The 19,920-nt window shown below is 41.7% G+C and overlaps 1 protein-coding gene across 1 annotated transcript in view; it reads right to left on the bottom strand.

The window, feature by feature from the left end:
- ERC2 (ELKS/RAB6-interacting/CAST family member 2) overlaps nucleotides 1-19,920 on the bottom strand; it is a 692,745-nt gene that overhangs the window by 342,830 nt on the left and 329,995 nt on the right. The window contains 2 exon segments of the mRNA XM_030206769.1: nucleotides 2,958-3,098; nucleotides 11,164-11,304. Of these exon segments, the coding sequence (XP_030062629.1) occupies nucleotides 2,958-3,098; nucleotides 11,164-11,304 (282 nt within the window).

The following is a 19,920-nucleotide window of genomic DNA, read 5'->3' as shown; positions in this document are numbered from 1 at the left end:
CCGTGCCGGGCCCTCTCTTCTCCATTGAACTTACAGTGCCGAAACCGCAGCAGGCAGATCAGCTCCCATCGGCCTTCCTTCCCTGCCTGTGTCCCGCCCTCGCCGACGTTACGTCACAAGAAGGCGGGTCGGGACACAGGCAGGGAAGGAAGGCAGACGGGAGGCGATCTGCTTGCTGCGGTTTCGGAGGTGAGGCGCTTTATGTTTAATGGAGAGAAGAGGGCCCGGCCTGGGTGGATGGGGGGGGGGGCGGTACCGGCGACCTTGGGGTGGGGGAGGAGCGGCGGCGACCTTGGGGGGAGGGGAGGGGAGGAGAAATGCTGGACATGGGAGGTCTCAGAAGGAGGGGGGCCATGGAGCTGGGAGGGATGGACAGAGGGGGGCCTTGGAGCTGGGAGGGATGGACAGAGGGGGGCCCTTGGAGCTGGGAGGGCAGGGGCCCTTGGAGCTGGGAGGGAGGGCAGGGGGCCTTGGAGCTGGGAGGGGAGGGGGAGGGGAGAGGGCCTTGGAGCTGGGAGGGAGGGACAGAGGGTCTTGGAGCTGGGAGGGGAGATGCTGGACATGGGAGGTCAGAAGGAGGGGGGCCCTGGAGCTGGGAGGGAATGGAGCCTTGGAACTGGGAGGGAGGGCAAGGGGCCTTGGAGCTGGGAGGGGGAGGGGAGGGGAGGGGGAGGGAATGGGGCCTTGGAGCTGGGAGGGAGGGAAGACATCAAAATAGAACATACCAATACTCGCCCGTTTTATCGGGCTTAACGGCTAGTTTCTTTATAAAAAGAGCTTTAAATAGGCACTTTTCTAGCGCCTAAATCTAGGCACCCCCTTATAGAATTACCCTCAAAGGAGGTAACTTCATAACAGAAAGTGTCTGTGAGTAGTCTAAAAAGTACCTGTTTTAAGCCTATTTTACAATAGCAGATAAAATTTAAAGTGGGCAAGTGCAAAGTGATGCACACTGGGAAGAATACCCCAAGCTACATGATGCTTGGTTCCACATTAGGAGTCACCACCCAGGAAACGGATTTAAGTTTCACTCTGGACAATACATTGAAATCTTTTTCTTAGAGTGTGGTGGCGGCAGCCAGAAAAGCGAACTGAAACTTAGGAATTATTAGGAAAAGAACAGAGAACTAAACAAAGAGTCTCATAATGCCTCTGTATTGCTCTATATTGAGACTGCACCTTGAGTACTGTGTGCACTTTTGGTCACAGCATCTTCAAAAGGTACAGAGAAGGGCAACCAATATGATTAAGGGAATGAAACGACTTGCATATGAAGAAAGGCTAAAGTGGTTACGGCTCTTCAGCTTGGAGAAGAGAGGACTCAGGCACATGCTTTCTAGGCACATACTTTTCCACCTGGATTCTATAAATGGTGCCCAAAGTTGCATGTGCAAATTTGGGTGAATGCCTAATTTGCGCATGCAATGTTATTGAGTAACAAGCCAATTAGAGACAAATTGGGTGCTAACAATCAATTATTGGTGTTAATTGGCAACAATTTGGATTTGCGAATGCAGCTTGCTAAGCGCTATTCTATAGAGCATGCAGAAATCTTTTAGCGTGTAACTGAAAAGGGGGCGTGGAAACAAGAGGGGCATGGGCAGGTCAGGGGAATTCACTAAAGATGCGTGCACTATTACAGAATTAGGGGATCTGCACCTAATTCTCGCACAAGGATTTACACCAGGTGTCATTAGGTGCAAGTGCTCGTGCCCACAGTTGGGCGCAGATCCCAGCACTACCCACTCTTCTATAAATGGCACCCAACTCAGAGAGCCATTTATTGAATAGTGCTCAGTGCGCATTTTTTTAGTGCCCAAATTTGGGTGTCATTTACTGAATCTAGACCTTTATGTGCATATGTGGTGGTCATGCAGTGCTCTAAGGGAGCCGTTGACTAAAGGGTTACCATGCAGCAAACCAGAACTACCAACGGCACCCGCGTTGGGCCCAACTCGCACCATTTCCGGCACTAGCAGAAATATTGAAAAAAATATTTCCTCAGAGGTTTACCCAGCGGTAATCAAGCAGCAATGGGCACTGCCTGGTTACCGCCAGGTTGGCGCGGGAGGCCTTACTGCCACCTCAATTGGCGGCGGTAAGTGCTCCCTCCCGAAATGGCCATGAAGCAAGTGAAAACTTACCGCACAGTCATTTCATTTTTGGCTATTTTCACCCGTGGCGGTAAAAGGGGCCCTGGCATGTGGCAAAAATGGCTACCACCACGACTGCAGGGCCACTTTTATCTAAAAGCCCTTTTCTGCAGCTAAGATGGACTTTACACATGGAAAATGCTTTATAAAATTACCCCCAAATTGTGAGTGCAGAAGGTTCCAACAAGGCGAACAGAAAGTCATAAATAACAATTAATTTTGGAAAAAATAAAAATGTACATCTTGGTCAGAATGTTTTAATACAGTACCTGAAGTAATATGTTAAAAATTCTATTGAGAAATATTTGCTTCTCAAAATTTGTTCAGTTTTTTTAAATCAGTTCTAAATCATGAACTGCCACCAAGAGTGAATAATCCAATATTTTAACAACCACAAACTTAATGGTAATGAGGAAACCTCTGCAGAATTTTTAAATGTTAAGAACTAATAAATTTTTCCACAAAGGCTGCATTTTGAATTTTTTAAAAGTACAATCCAAGATTTTACAAAGGTTTAGATGCACACGCAGTAACGGCTGGTTTCCATAATGTCCTTTTTTTTTCACTTTCACCATTTTCATCAATTTTCGAAGCAAGCCTAGACAGGAAATGAGATAATTTTTCAAGTTCACAGACAGCTTTGATGCTGCTTTCCTCAAGAATAATGTCAACGGTGTTTGGTTCTGCTATCAGGAGACAGCAGAAAATAGCCAGATTTTGAAAACTACACGACACTGCCTAACCTCCATCTGTCTCTATCTCATTCATCAGAAACAGGAAGAATGTTCTATCTTGGGCACGTACCTTCTTTAACTGTGCTTCCAATTTGCTACACTCTTCTTTTTTTTGCTCTATGGCTATTTCCAGAGACTTTACTTTAGAGTCTCTTTTCAGCCCCGACGATGCCAACGATGATGCGTGTTCTTTGAGGTCAATTAAACTAGACTGAAAAGGCACCAAGAGAAAAGAGAGAGAGAGAGATGAGTACAGGAAGCTGAATTGATTGCCTATGCATTTCTAGAGCAAAGTTTGCAATTCAAAAACATAAGTAGGGGTGAATCATTTAAGCATATGCATGCATGTCTTTGATATTTTAACCATATTAGCAAAAAGTGGAATTTTGGTAACCGGTGGATTCTTCTTGTTTATTAAAAAAAAATGCCTGCCTCTGCTGAAAAGCTAAGAAGAAATCTAATTTCCTTTGCCAGACAGATTCTCTTTCCATTTTCTAATTCTAAAAACATATCTGTTCTCCATTATCTCTATTCCTTAGCTTCAGACTTCTAGAATTTCTTCCTTGCTTTACAAACCACAGTTATACAGCTCAGGTAATTAGCTAGGATAGGAAAATTCCAGGTCTTACATGCCAGAACTGGCTAATTTCAGAGTTGTGCAAGCCTACTTGAACGCATCTACACAACTCAAGAATTCTTTATAAAATGGTGAAACGCACACATTAGGACTACAGCCGCAGATAGGCCTATCCATTTTTAGCTCAGGTCCACCCAGCAGCAGCGTACCCTTGATATAACTGATGAGGATCCCCAAGCCCCACCAGCTGAAAAAATCTGAAGCCCACCACAACTCCTCTCAGCCAACCTCGGCATGGCAAAATGGAGCACACATGGGGTGCTGGCATTGGCCGCTTTGGAATGCTACCATTTACCGCCAAGGTTGGCTAAGGGGCTTTAGATATCTTCAGCGGAGGGGGGGGGTAGAGATACCTGTTAGCTAAGATGTTTAAATATAAAGTTGAATGGGGAGGGGAGGTGGCGGAGAGGAAGTGAGTGGAGCACCAACCATTTCTTATTGTTTATACTCAATTTTGTACTCCCCCTTTTAACTGAACTTGTAAATTACTTAAACCCCCTCCCCCTGTTTACTAAGCTGAACTAGCGGTAAAGTGAATGGGCTGTGTCGGCAATAGCGCATCGCCAGCCGCTATCACAACTTAGTAAATGGGGGGGGGGGTTAGATTTTTATTAGATTGACAATATACCAAATAAATTGATCTTGAACTTAAACATTCACCCATTGGCCCACCCAAAATTTGTCATCTCTCGGCACTTGGTTTGTGCTACTTGATGGTTCAGCACAAAGCTATCCAGTACTGATTTGAAGAGATGTTGGTTATCATTACTCCATGGGATACATCAAAATAATACTTCAAATGTAGCTAGCTAATAAGAACGGATGTAGGAAAGTTCAACCACCAAGCAAATTTTAGATTTTCTAGAATGCTTTAATTTCTTTGGGGCCCTTTTACTATGATGCGCTAAGAAATGGGTTTAATGCATTTTAATGTGGGACTTTTCCCAACCTTTTTAAAACCCAGATACTGTAATCGCTGTTAGCACATCCTCCAGCAGCGAGTTTCAGAGCTTACAGTGAAAATATATTTCCTCCTATTTGTTTTAAAAGTATTTCCATGTAATTTCATTGAGTATCCCCTGTTTTTTGTACTTTTCTAAAGAGTGAAAAATCAATTCACTTTTACTTGTTCTACACCACTCAAGATTTTATAGATCTCAATCATATCTCCCCCTCAGCTGTCTCTTTTTCAAGCTGAAGAGCTTAACCTCTTTAGCCTTTCCTCATATGGGAGGAGTTCCATCCCCTTTATCATTTTGGTTGCTCTTCTTTGAACCTTTTCTAATTCCACTATATCTTTTTTGAGATACAGCGACCAGAACTGAACTCAATACTCAAGGTGAGGTTGCATCATCGAGCAATACAGAGGCCTTATAATATTCTTGGTCTTATTTTGAATCTCTTTCCTAATAATTCCTAGCATCATGTTTGATTTTTTGGTTGTCACCGCACACTGGGCAGAAGATTTCATTGCATTGGCTACAATGACACCTAGATCTTTTTCTTGAGTGCAGACTCCTAAGGTCGACCCTAGCATCAGGTAACTATGATTCGGATTATTATTCCCAAATGAACCAATCTAATCCTAGGATCCCTCCTACCCAACACATATCCAGAAGACAACGACAATGACTCAGACTACATCTCCCACCTAATTTCCCTATACTTTTCCCTTGTCCCATCCCCCTCCCCGCCCCCTCTACCCCTCCTCCTATGCTCATCTACCCCTTGCTCTTACCACTCCTACTCCCTTCACCTTTCCCCATCTTTACCTACCTATCTCTTTTATTATTCTGCTATAATTAACCTATTTTTTTCTCTAGCAAAACTCTGTAATCCATATTATTATGTAAGCCGCATTGAACCTGCTTTGAGTGGGAAAGCGTGGGGTACAAATGTAATAATAAATTAATAAATAAATTTCAAGCGTATCCCTAAAATAGGGCGTTTTTCTTTATTTCTTTTTGCAGGTCCCACACTAATTTTTCCTTTTGCATGCAAAAATATTAACATGGGAGTCCTTATTGCTTCCTATTTAGGAGATGTTAAGTGCTCCCATATTAAGTCAGTATTATCTAGTTAGGGCATTCTAATGCGAACACACTAGCTTGATAAGGTTTCTTCACCCAACCCATTCATGACATGCCTCATCCCAAATAATATTTTAAGAAAATAAATGGTACCAGATCAACACATATTGACAGGCAAATTACCACATAACACTTTAATGCATTTTGTGGTAAGCCTTTTTTCCTGTCTAAAGATTGACTTGTTAATCAATTAAGTTGCAGGCGCAAATTGGACATGCATCCAAATTTGCGCACACAACTCAAAGTGCCATATGCAGAATCTGGGGTTAATGCAGCTTAGTAAAAAGGGCCCCTTCTTGGTGATTTAGAAGAAGGCAACCTAACTTTCAAACTGTTGGCAAATAAACTACTAAAAATCAACCTGTTCAAGAAGGCATACCATAATGATCCATCCTAAAGTCCAGACAACTAGACTTTACATGAACTAGACACAACCGAACTCTTTACACTAGACTGATAAACTTCGCTGCCACTAATGAAAGCTACACAATACGCTCTGCCATTTTATTTCTCATGCTGGAAATCAACTTTCTATAGTTGATTATCTACACAAAAATCATTCACGCAGACGCCCCAATCTACATGCTAAACCTCGTGGACCTACCTCCCAGAAACACCACAAGATCATCCCGCAAATTTCTCAACCTGCACTACCCCAGCTGCAAAGGACGTAAATACAAGCTGATGCATGCAACTACCTTCTCTTACATGAGCATGCAAATATGGAATGCACTACCTACAGACTTGAAAGCAATAAAAGAAACAGCTATCTTTCGAAAATCTCTGAAGACATTCTTCTTCAACAAGGCCTACAATGAGAACCTATAGCCTCACTAAGTCACCTCACCAATCCACTCAACTAGGAACACCCACCTTCTATAACTACCCTACTCACTCCCTTCCTTCTTCTGTCTTCCCTTCCTAATCGCTACACATCACTAACTGTATCTGATATCCTGAAATGACAATGTTAACAAACCTATGTAAGCCACATTGAGCCTGCAAATAGGTGGGAATATGTGGGATACAAATGCAATAAATAAATAAATAAAAACTTATTCTCTCTCTCTATCATTCAGGAACGTTAATGCAATACCACTTTGTATTCTACTTTAATATTTATACGCCTTTAATGCAATACCACTTGTAATTTTCTACCCGTAAATGGCGATCGCCACTACGGCATAATGTAAGCCACATTGAGCCTGCACATTGGTGGGAAAATGTGGGCTACAAATGCAACAAATAAATAAATAAATTACAAAGCCGCCAAAAAAAAATCTCTTTCTTTTCACCAACGAGGCAAAATATATTTCTAATTTGTTATATATCAGAGTGCCAACAGAGGTCTTTCGGAATACTTTTTGCTGTCTTTTGTACTACAAAGCACTTCAAAACACTTTTAAAGATGTCATGCCATAAAACTGGACTGTACATTTAACTTCAGTTGAGGAACCTTCAAGTAAGGGGAATGTAGAAGAAAAGGTTTGCTATTAGCTCAGCTGTTCTTCTAAATTAGTAACAGTCCACCTTGGGTAAGCATCTGAGGCTGCAAGTTCAGCCCCTGAGATACTTGTGGTAACTTGAAGCTAATATACCAGAGAGCAGGGCTGTATAAACAGTCTTGCCTCCAAAGAGAACTGGGAAAATTCTGGCATTTGAACATTCATAAATTCCATTCCATTTCATTCCATTTATTAACTTTCTATATCGCCTTTGCTGACTAGAAGACCAAAGAGGTGTACAATCTAAAAATTACAACAAAACACAAAGACCGAAAGGAACTACATCATCGGATAGGAAAGGAAAGGTGCAAATTGTAATTGAAAAAAAAAACACAGAACACACACAAAAAAATAAAATCCCAATGACTTAGGACAGAAACTCTCGATCTGATGTGAAAGCAAGATGAAACAGCAAAGTCTTAAAGTCAATTTTAAATTGTGTTAGCAAGGATTCAGCATTTACAAAAAATGTTTCTGCTTCTACAGTAACGTTCTTTGCACCAGTTTTTAAAAGTACCTGCAAAGATGTGCACCTGCTTTTTTTCCCATACAATGTAGATTTCAAAATGTAAACAGTGCATGTTATTTAACATTTCAAATGTATTTAATATACCACTAATTAAAAAATAATATCTGGGCGGTTTACATAAAATAAATAAATTAGGTGGTGATTGGAAAGGAGAACCACAAGAGGAATCCTAGGTTACAAATTTAAAATATAAATAGGGTGGGGTTTATGAGAGAGAGATAATTACTCTAAACCACATGAGAGAGGGAGGGAGGTCAAGAGCAGAAAAAGATAATAAGACAATGAGGAGCTTTGAAACCTGGGGTCACTTGGCAGGAGATATCATTCAATCATTAGACTGTAGAAAAGCTTTGGAGAAAAAAATAAGCTTTAAGTAAGGCTTTAAACATCCTTGATCTAAGCACACATACTGGGTCTTCTTTTTAACCAGCTATAAGTTAAGTTATACATAACCTATGCCTACTTTACCTGAATAAGGACTGAGAAATTTTCAGATAGTAACTTCCCCTGAGTAAACTAATATTTATTTATTTATTGGGATTTATTAACCGCCTTTATGAAGAGATTCACCCAAGGCAGTGTACAGCAGGTACAGTTTAACATAAAACTTACAATTTTGTTAACAGCATAACAATAGTAAAATAACCGAGAATAAACTAAATACAATAGGTAAACTAGAAAATAGTAAATTGAAACCTACTAATAGAACAACCGTGAGATATAATACAATGTTAGCATAATACTAATGATACACCTAATAAGCAGCATTAGAACATTTAACTAACATAGATAGGATGCTAAAGATTTTCTACAATATGGCTTACCATATAGCCAGGTAAATGATTTTGAAAATTGTCCTCTTTGCTAGGTTGCTTTCCATTACATACTAATATAAATCTTACACCTTTGTCAATACACCCAAACCCTTCCAATTCCCTATAACCCCACTATGCATGCTATAGAGGAACGTGCATTATTTTTCATCCTGCAGTGATCTGCAGAGCATTTTCGAATGCATCTGTAACTACACATGAAATAGATTTTGGTAGATCCGTGGATTGGATTAACAATTCACATATTCATGCATCGTAACAGTAACTATGGGGTCCTTTTACTAAAGTGCGTTAGGCACTTAACACGTGAATTAGTGCATGTTAACTGCTACCGCACAATCGCGGTAACCGGTTTTATATTATTTTAGTGGTTAGCACACACTAATTCATGCGATAAGGGAATTTTGTGTTGGGGCGGTAACTAGGTGGTGCATATGTAGAGAATAAACATGAAGAGTATATTGAAATTTGCACGGAGCACGTACTGCACTCTAGCAATTGTGAAGTTAGGGCCAGATTCTTTTTTTTTTTTTACATTTTTAAAAACCTTTATTATCAATAAGCAGAAATACAAGAGTTCTCAACAACCTGACATTTTTGAAATACACACTGCAAATAAAGGCCAAGGAACCAACTCCCACCCACTTTGCCTACAAAATTGGTGCCAAAAAAAACCATGCTTAGCACGATTCTATAAGAGGTTATCCAGCTTATAATCGAACGAGAATAACGCCCAAGTTCCGACCTAAATCGGGAGATGGGCGTTCTTCTCACAAAAACAAATAAAGCGGCATAATCGAAAGCCGAACTTTGGACGCTTTCAACTGCACTCCGTCGCGGATGCGGACAAAGTTGACGGGGGAGTGTCGGAGGCGTGGTGAAGGCGGAACTGGGGCGTGGTTATCACCCGAACAGAGATGGGCGCCCTTCGCCGATAATGGATGCGTTTGTAGCTAGAATTTAGGGCACTTTTCCTGGACCCTGTTTTTTGACGAATAAGGCCCCAAAAAGTGCCCTAAATGACCAGATGACCCCCAGAGGGAGTCGGGGATGACCTCCCCTGACTCCCCCAGTGGTCACTAACCCCCTCCCACCACAACAAATGATGTTTCACAACTTTTTACTTTCACCCTCAAATGTCATACCCTCCTCCCAAGCAGCAGTATGCAGGTCCCTGGAACAGTTGTTAGGGGGTGCAGTGGACGTCAGGCAGGTGGACCCAGGCCCATCCCCCCCCTACCTGTTACAATTGTGCTGCTTAATGCTACTAGTCGTCCAACCCCCCCAAACCCCCTGTACCCACATGTAGGTGCCCCCCTTCACCGCTTAGGGCTATAGTACTGGTGTAGACTTGTGGGCAGTGGGTTTTGAGGGGGATTTGGGGGGCTCAACACCCAAGGGAAGGGTGCTATGCACCTGGGAGCTCTTTTACCTTTTTTTTTGTTTTTGTAAAAGTGCCCCCTAGGGTGCCCGGTTGGTGTCCTGGCATGTGAGGGGGACCAGTGCACTATGAATCCTGGCCCCTCCCACGAACAAATGCCTTGCATTTATTCGTTTTTGAGCTGGGCGATTTCATTTTCCATTATCGGTGAAAAGCAAAAACGCCCAGCTCACACCTTGGCGAATAAAGCATGGGCGTCTATTTTTTTTAAAAAATACGGTTCACTCCGCCCCTTCACGGACCCGTTCTCGGAGATTAACGCCCATGGAGATAGGCGTTTCTGGTCGATTATGCCCCTCCATGTGTCCTTTATAGAACTGTGCTTAGCGCAAAACCATGCCTAAATATAGGCATCTGGAATTAGTCAAAAAGCAGCAAGGCAGGTGGTCCACCAAATCCAATATGGAAGATAAAACAACAAGGCAGACCTTATAAAAAACACAGTGTTTATTAATAGATTAAAAGCTCCCAGAAATTTAACATAAAATGCCCAACATGGCCATGTTTGCCAGTATAAAATGGCTGCGTCAGAGGCAGTGGGTAACCAGCTGATATAAAATTCCAAAATTTAATGTGTGTAACATATACAGAATTTGGGGGGTGCTAAGTGCATTCACACTAATTGTGACCATGGTACTGAACATTAATTGGCATTTTAAAGCAGGACCTGCAAAGGACATGCTGGGTATGCCCCAAATCATTCATAAAAAGGAACAAAAGTCCTCCTGTAAACAAGCCAAAGAAGAAAAGAAGGGACAGAAGGAGCTAAACTCCACAAGTCAGGACGGTAAAATTGGCTCAATGTATTAACAGTCTTCAAAAGACAATATCCAGTCTTCAAGGAGTAAACAAAGTACTGCGTAAAATGTACTTCAAAACAAACAAAAGACTCAACATTGCAGTGTTTCGGCTAAAAACATTATCTTCCTCAGGGGTCCTTAAAAAGAAACATAAAAATATAAATAATACAAAAATATTATGTACATGCTAAAGAGCATGCATACTCCTTTGAAGACTGGATATTGTCTATTGTAAATAAATTGAGCTAATTTTAACATCCTGACTTGTGTTTGGCTCCTTCCATCCTTTCTTTTCCTCTATGCCCCCAATCATTGCTACAACCATCTTGCAATTACTGTGCATTAATTTATTGCATTAAGCCATGGAAACTGAAAAATCTAACATTCTTTGAATAAAAGGACCCCTATATGAATAAAGGCTGTTGATAAAAATAGGTTAACCTCTTTTTCTGTCAGCTCAGCTTGTAAAGCGTTAATTTTCTCCTTCAGATCTTTGTTTTCTTTTTTATAACTTTCAATCTCTTCCAACCTCTCTCGATCATCTCGTTCTCTCTGCTCCTTCAAGCGTTCTATTATTCTTTCCTAATAACAAGTAAAACAGTAGCATTGATTATATGTTTCTTCAAACATAGCAAATAGAACATTTTCTATTCAAATGAAGCTTTACATTATTGTATACTAGTAACAATTTTGAGAAGGTACTAAGAAAACAAGAAAAAAATTTCATAAATACAGCTAGCTTGGTCTCGGTACTAAGAAGAATTAATATTCAACAGGTAAAACGTCAGCTTTAAAGCAATGTTTAACCTAAAATTTACTAGAGACCCCTCACTGAAAAGTAGAATACCACATTAGGGTAGTGGGGGGGGGGGGAGATATCATTGCTGGATACCATTAAGACGGGTTATTTTACCTCAACCTGTGCATTTTTAAAACAGGATCTCATTACATAGAGTGATACAGAGGCATTATGATATTCCTTTCCTAATAATTTGTTTACTTTGTGGCTTCATGGACAATGCACTGACTACTAATTTTCTGGTTGCTGACTTCTAATGTTGAATCTAGCATAAATTATTCTCTCCAATGTGCATCATTTTGCGCTTGCACATATGAACCCAGAGATTCTATAAATGGCTCTTAAACTGCGTGTGCAATTTGACTGAATAATGAACCAGCGCCAATAATTTGGGTACTAATACTTAACTATCAATGAAAATTGGCAACAATTAGAATTTATGTGCACATCTTGCTAGGTTTATTCCATAAACATGTGCGTGTAAATTCTAGTACATGGATCCGAAGAGGGTGTGTGGCCAATGTAGGGGCATGGGCATTCCCAGAATTTGCGTGCACTGTTACAGAACACACCTGACCTGTGTCTAATTTAGACACGGGGATTTACTGTACACCTGGTTTTAATTGGTATAAATCTTTGCACCTAAATGCTAGGTGTGACTCCTGGCAGTAGGCACTTTTCTATAAACGGGACCCAACTTGGAATGCCATTTCCATAAATGGCGCTCCAAGTTCGGTCCCGTTTGTTTCTGGCACCATATATAGAATCTAGTCCAAACATGCATCTGCCATCTGGATGCCCAGTCTTCCAGCCTCCGAAGGTCCTCCTGCAATTTCTCATAGTCTGCATGCGACTTAACAACTTTCAATAATTTTGTATTATCTACAAATTCTAGATCATTTATAAATATGTTAAAAAGCACTGGTCCCAATACAGACCACTGTGATAACCCACTATTCACCTTCCTAAACTGAGACAATTGTAAATGTAACCCTTCTCTGTTTTCTATCTTTTAACCATGTTCCAAGCCACAGCAGGACATTGCATCCTTTCCCATGGATTTTTAATTTCTTCAGGAATCTCTTGTGAGGGATTACCATTGGGCTCATTTTCGAAATAGGACGCCCATCTTTTGACATAAATTGATGGATGTCCTTCTCCCAGGGTCATCCAAATCGGTATAATCGAAAGCCGATTTTGGACGTCCCCAACTGCACTCCATCACAGGGACAGCCAAAGTTCAAGGGGGCGGGTCGGAGGCATAGCAAAGGCGGGACTTGGGTGTGGCTAACACTTGGACGATCTTGACCCATAATTGAAAAGAACAAGGACGTCCCTGATGAGCACTTGGATGTTTTCATCCGGACATGTTTTTCTTACAACTAATCTCATTTAAGGAGACCACGTACTTATTAGTGTGGGGATTAAACCATAATCCAGTAATCAAAATATCCCTAACACCTCCTATTTAAATCATCCTTATCTGTAATCAGTTCTTTTCACAGTGTGCTCATTTCTACAGTCATCATTTTAATCAATCGGGGATATTCAGAATTTTTAACAGCGCAACCATCCAGGTCATTTTTCAACATAGTGATGGTGCTGTTTACCTCGTCATAATTCAACCCGTTTTCTTATTACTTTTTATTTTACCAATAATATAAAACTTTACTTGTATGGTGAATTCCCAATAATATAAAACTTTTCTTATATGGTGAATTCCAACTTCTCAGATAATAAACTTCCAATTGAATAAATATAACTTAGCTTTTAAGCAGCTGTATAAAGCATTGGTTCTCCAGCCTGGGCGGAGGTTTGAAGCTGGAGAACCAATGCTTTATACAGCTGCTTAAAAGCTAAGTTATATTTATTCAATTGGAAGTTTATTATCTGAGAAGTTGGAATTCACCATATAAGAAAAGTTTTATATTATTGGGAATTCACCATACAAGTAAAGTTTTATATTATTGGTAAAATAAAAAGTAATAAGAAAACGGGTTGAATTATGACGAGGTAAACAGCACCATCACTTTCTTACAACTAAGGCACAAAAAGGTGCCCAAACTGACCAGATGACCACCAGAGAAAATCGGGGATGACCTCCCATTACTCCCCCAGTGATCACTAACCCCCTCCCACCCTCAAAAAACATTTTTAAAAATATTTCGTGCCAGCCTTTATGCCAGCCTCAGATGTCATACTCAGGTCCATGACAGCAGTATGCAGGTGCCTGGAGCAGTTTTAGTGGGTGAGCGCACTTCAGACAGGTGGACACAGCCCCACCATCCCCCCTGATACGTTTGTGGAGGAAACAGCGAACCCTCCAGAACCCACCACAAACCCATTGTACCCACATCTAGGTGCCCCCCTTCACCCGTAAGGGCTATGGTAGTGGTGTGCAGTTGTGGGTAGTGGATTTTGGGGGGCTCAGCACACAAGGTAAGGTAGCTTTGTACCTAGGAGCAATTTATGAAGTCCACTGCAGTGCCCCCTAGGGTGCCCGGTTGGTGTCCTGGCATGTCAGGGGGACCGGTGCACTAGAAATGTTGGCTCCTCCCATGACCAAATGGCTTGCATTTGGTCATTTCTGAGATGGACGTCCTTGGTTTCGAAAATCGCTGAAAATCAGAGACGACCACGTCTAGGGACATCCCTCTCTAAGGAAGACCAAATTTAAGGATTTGGACGTCCCTTAAGGTATTTTTGAAATGAAAGATGGACGTCCATCTTGTTTTGAAAATACGGGTTTCCTCACCCCTGGATCAGGACGTTTTGCGAGGACGTCCAAATCGAAACGTGGACGTCCCTTTTCGAAAATGCCCCTCCACATCAACTTGTTCACCTTTACCCTCATGTTTATTCATGGCTTCAAAACAATGTAAGCACATTCGGAAGGCAATTGTGAGGTAATAAAACATATAGGGACAGGCTCATGAACCTCAACATGTATCCTCTGGAAGAGAGGTGGGAGATTTGATAGAGACATTTAAATACCTCAGTGGTGTTAATGTACAGGAGGAGAGCCTTTTTCAAATGAAGAAATACTCTGGAATGAGAGGGCATAGGATGGAGTTAAGAGGCGGTGGCAGTAGCTAGAAGGTTGCTAGGCTGTATAGAGAGAGGTGTGACCAGCAGAAAAAAAGAGGTTTTAATGCCCCTGTATAAGTCATTGGTGAGGCCCCACCTGGAGTATTGTGTTCAGTTTTGGAGGCCGTATCTTGCTAAGGATGTAAAAAAAATTGAAGCGGTGCAAAGAAAAGCTACGAGAATGGAATGGGATTTGCGTTACAAGATGTATGAGGAGAGACTTGCTGATCTGAACATGTATACCCTGGAGGAAAGGAGAAACAGGGGTGATATGATACAGACGTTCAGATATTTGAAAGGTATTAATCCGCAAATGAACCTTTTCCAGAGATGGGAAAGCGGTACAACTAGAGGACTTGAAATGAGATTGAAGGGGGGCAGACTCAAGAAAAATGTCAGGAAGTATTTTTTCACGGAGAAAGTGGTGGATACTTGGAATGCCCTTCCACGGGAGGTGGTGGAGATGAAAACGGTAACGGAATTCAAACATGCGTGGAATAAACATAAAGGAATCCTATTCAGAAGGAATGGATCCTCAGAAGCTTAGCCGAGATTGGGTAGCAGAGCTGGTGGGGGGAGGCGGGGCTGGTGGTTGGGAGGCGGGGCTAGTGCTGGGCAAGACTTCTACGGTCTGTGCCCTGAAAATGGCAGATACAAATCAAGGTAAGGTATACACAAAAAGTAGCACATATGAGTTTATCTTGTTGGGCAGACTGGATGGACTGTGCAGGTCTTTTTCTGCCGTCATCTACTATGTTACTATGTAAGAGGAAAGAGGCTTAGGAGGAAACTAAGAAAATACTCTTTTACAGAAAGGGTGGTGGATGCGTAGAATGGCCTCCCGGTGGAGGCTGTGGAGATGAGGACTATGTCAGAATTTAAGAAAGCATGGGACAGGCATGTGAGATACCTTAGGAAAAGGAGGAGTTAGTGATTACTGAGGATGGGCAGACTGGATGGCCATTTGGCCCTTATCTGCTGTCATCTTTCTATGTTTCTATTAGGGACAGAAAAGTGCTTGCAAAACTAGCATATGTAAACCACTTTGACTGTGAGGCGGTATCTCAAGTGCGACATAAACATAAACAAGACTTCACTTGGCTAAATCCATGATGACTCTTTCACATTAAACTATGTTTGTCTGCAAGTTCAGTATTTTTGTTCTTTATAATAGTCTCTACCATTTTGTCCAGCACAGAAGTCAGGCTCACCAGTCTGTAGTTTCTCGGATCAACCCTATAACCCTTTCTAAAGAAATGGAGTTACGTTTGCTACTTTCCAATCTTCAAGTACTATAGAGGATTTTAATGATAGGTTACAGATTACTAATAATGGATTTGCAATTTAATTTTTAAGTTCTTTCCATACTGTGGAGTGTATACCATCCAGTCCAGGAGATTTGTGGATTTGGGCTATTACTTCTTCCCGGTTTATTTATTTATTTGTTGCATTTGTACCCCACATTTTCCCACCTATTTGCAGGCTCAATGTGGCTTACATAGTACCGTCAAAGGCGTTTGCCCAGTCGGTGGATAACAAATACAAAGTTGTATAGTGATCGTATGAGGTATAAGTGGAGGGTCTGAATGGATGAAGATTGCGTGATGTCCTGTTCGATCCAGATTTGTTTCAATTCCTTTGTATGATAACCTTTAAATCATTAAACTATTTCTGGCACAGGTAGCTTTCTTACATCCTCCTCAGTAATCAAAGCAAAGAATTCATTTAGCGGGTAGTTATTAAGAGGCATTACTACTTTAACATATGCCATTTGCTCCTTAATGTGGTCTGGACTTCCATGATGATGTTTTTAAACAATGGAGAAAAAACAAACAAGAGTCTGCACTCCTCACAGAGCAAGCAAGCAAGCAAAGAAAAACAGTGGAGTGGATGAGAAAGGCAGAAGATATTTTATTAATAGTTCTTCAATCTGACTCAACACGAACCATGTTTCGGTGACAGGGCTTGCATCAGGAGTCTGTGACCAGGTGCATGGACAATAGGTCTAGAAACAAACTATAAGGTAATATTTGCTGCCTAATCAAATGCAATAAACATAAAGCCTATCGGTTTCCACTCATAAGGTAATATTTGCTATCTGCCTTAATGATGCTTTCTTAACTGTGGCCTATGTCCTGCCCTTCAGCTATGGGTTGCCTCAGTATAGCATAGTCAAAGTGGAAGAGGGTGGTTGGGGGAGGGGAGTGGGGAGAAAGGCAAATAAGAATAATTAGTCTTTAAACAAATTCAACAGGACTATACTTTCAGACCTGTGCAGGAGTGGCCTAGTGGTTAGGGTGGTGGACTTTGGTCCTGGGGAACTGAGGAACTGAGTTTGATTCCCGGCCCAGGCAGCCCCTTGTGACTCTGGGCAAGTCACTTAACCCTCCATTGCCTGCTGCATTGAGCCTGCCATGAGTGGGAAAGCGTGGGGTACAAATGTAACAAAAATAAAATAAAATATTCTACTTGGCCTAATAGGGGCATCACAGCCACAATCGCCTGGCTACAGCAAACCCAGCATGGAGGGCCTCTGTAAACTCAAAAGTCTTGCTGGGTCTTGCTCGTCCATAACTGGAAGTCTGTCCAAAGTGTGGTGGAGGATAGCAGCAAGACCCTCAGTATACAGATGGGCTCAGAGGCCCTGTGTGTTTCTTGCAGATCCCTTCAAAATAACTAAGAAACTAAATAGAATACTAAGAATTATTAGGAGAGGAATGGAGAACAAAACTGAGAATATTATATGTATTATAATGTCTTTGTATAGCTCCTTGGTGTGACTACACTTTGAGTATCGCCTTCAAGATTTGTACTTTAGCTCACAAAATAATCCATGGTCTAGCGCCGAGCTACATGACTGGACTAATCGACCTGACAATTAGAAACAGAATTGAGTCAGCAAGAACATACCTAAACCTTCAATTCCCAAGATGCAAAGGACTGAAGTATAAATCAACATATGCATCCATTTTTTTCTACATATGCACACTGCTCTGGAACACATTACCAAAAGGCCTGAAAACTACGAGCAATCACCTAAACTTCCGAAAAAAACTGAAGACTCACCTTTTCAGAAAGGCATACCCCACAGAACCAACATAAACACCGAACAATGTAACACAACAACTAAACTAAGTAATGGACTATACTCAATCCCTTGCCGAACAATCCCACCCTTGCAACCCGGACAGGATGATCCGCACCAAATCTATAAATTGTACTATCCACTTTGTATTTGTTCACACTGGAGTCTGTAACCACCTCTCCAGGACTATGTAGTGCACATTGAGCCTACAAATAGGTGGGAAAATTTGGGATACAAATGTAACAAATAAAAATATTTGTGCAATTTTCATCACAGCATCATAAAAAAGATATAGTGGAATTTAAAAAGGTACAGAGTAGGGTGACAAAAATGATAAAGGGCATGGGATGACTTTCCTATGAAGAAAGGATAAAGAGGCTAGGGCTCTTCAGCTTGGAGAAGAGACACCTGAGTGGACATATGATAAAGGTCTATAAAATACTGAGAGGAGTGGAACATGGTAGACACAAATCGCTTGTTCACATTCTAAAAATAGAAGAACTAGGAGGCACGCAACAAAGCTACTAAATAGTAAATTTAAAACAAGCCAGAGGAAATATGGTTTCACTCGAAGTGTAATTAAACTTTGGAATTCGTTGCCAGAGAATGTGGTAAAAGCATTTAGCAGAGTAGGGTTTAAAAAAGGTTTGGACAAGTTTCTAAAAGAAAAGTCATTAAGCAATTATTAAGATGGACTTGGGGAACTCTACTGCTTATTTCTCAGATAAGCAGCATAAAATCTGTACTACTCTTTTGGGATCTTGTCAGGTACTTGTGAATTGGATTGGCCACTGCTGGAAACAGGATATGCTTATGTTCGTATGTTCTTATGCATTATTATCTCTTCCTGACCTAACTCCAGTACAGGGTGTCTTTGTAGAGAAGGCACACAGCAACTTATGCACCTATATGACTTTATAAAACAGCCTATGTGAAAGCTCCCACACAAAGTTACAACAGCTTTGAGGCTGGAATACTTTTATGCATGTATGTGGCAGTAGAAATAGATATATGATCGTATTTCACAAAAATACAAAATACTGATCTCACCTCAATTATGTGCATGTTGCACACAAATACGTACTATGAGCCCAATACTCAGCTGGCAACAGTGGCGTAGCCACAGGTGGGCCTAGGTGGGCCGGGGCCCATCCTCTTAGGGTTCAGGCCCACTCAACAGTAGCACATGTTTAGTGGTAGCTGGTAGGGATCCCACGTTCTGCCAGCTGAAGACTTCTCCCTGATGGTAACGAAAACGCTACTCTCCAAGATACCGGCACCTGCACATGCTCAGTTTTCAGCCCATGCCTGCTGCAGGCTACCAAGGTGGAGAGAAGCATTTTCCCACCAGCTGAGATACTTTTTTAGGGTGGGGGGGGGAGAACATTTGGTGCCCACCTACTTCTTGCCTAGGCCCACCCAAAATCTGCTGTCTGGCTACACCCTTGGCTGGAAACAATCAGCATTTTGCTGACCATCATCAATGTTATCTCCTGGGCCACGTCCAGGTTCCGGCACTGAATTTTCAGCCATAACAGAGCTAGGAAAAAGCATAGCCAATTAAGAACAATATTCAGCACTTAACTGGCTATGATGAACCTCATAAAATTAGGACTGACTTTTATGCGGTCCTATTTATGCGGTTACCTTGGATAGTTAAGTGCTGGATATCGGCTCTTAACCAGCTGACTCCGCCCCCAAAACAGCCAGTTTTTCATTGGCAATAACTGGACATCTTCAGTGGAACTATCCAGTTAAGTGCCACTGAATATGACTGGTTAGCCCCAAACAAGCGATTTAACCATCCAGGAGTCGTTTCTGGCTGGTTAAATCACTTTCAGGCTTATTTTCGAAAGAGAAGGGCGCCCATCTTTCGACACAAATCAGGAGATGGGCGTCCTTCTCCCAGGGTCACCCAAATCGGCATAATCGAACGCCGATTTTGGCCATCCTCAACTGCTTTCCATCGCGGGGACGACCAAAGTTCACGGGGATGTGTCAGAAGCATAGCGAAGGCGGGACTGGGGCGTGCTTAACACATGGGCGTCCTCGGCCGATAATGGAAAAAAGAAGGGCGTCCCTGACGAGCACTTGGACGACTTTACTTGGTCTACTACTACTACTACTATTTAGCATTTCTATAGCGCTACAAGGCGTACGCAGCGCTGCATAAACATAGAAGAAAGACAGTCCTTGCTCAAGCCTGCGATCAAGCCTCAAAAAGGTG

Source organism: Microcaecilia unicolor, chromosome 6 (genome assembly GCF_901765095.1).
Source record: "Microcaecilia unicolor chromosome 6, aMicUni1.1, whole genome shotgun sequence".
In the NCBI taxonomy this organism is placed as follows: Eukaryota; Metazoa; Chordata; class Amphibia; order Gymnophiona; family Siphonopidae; genus Microcaecilia; species Microcaecilia unicolor.
This window is presented reverse-complemented; position numbering and strand designations above follow the sequence as displayed.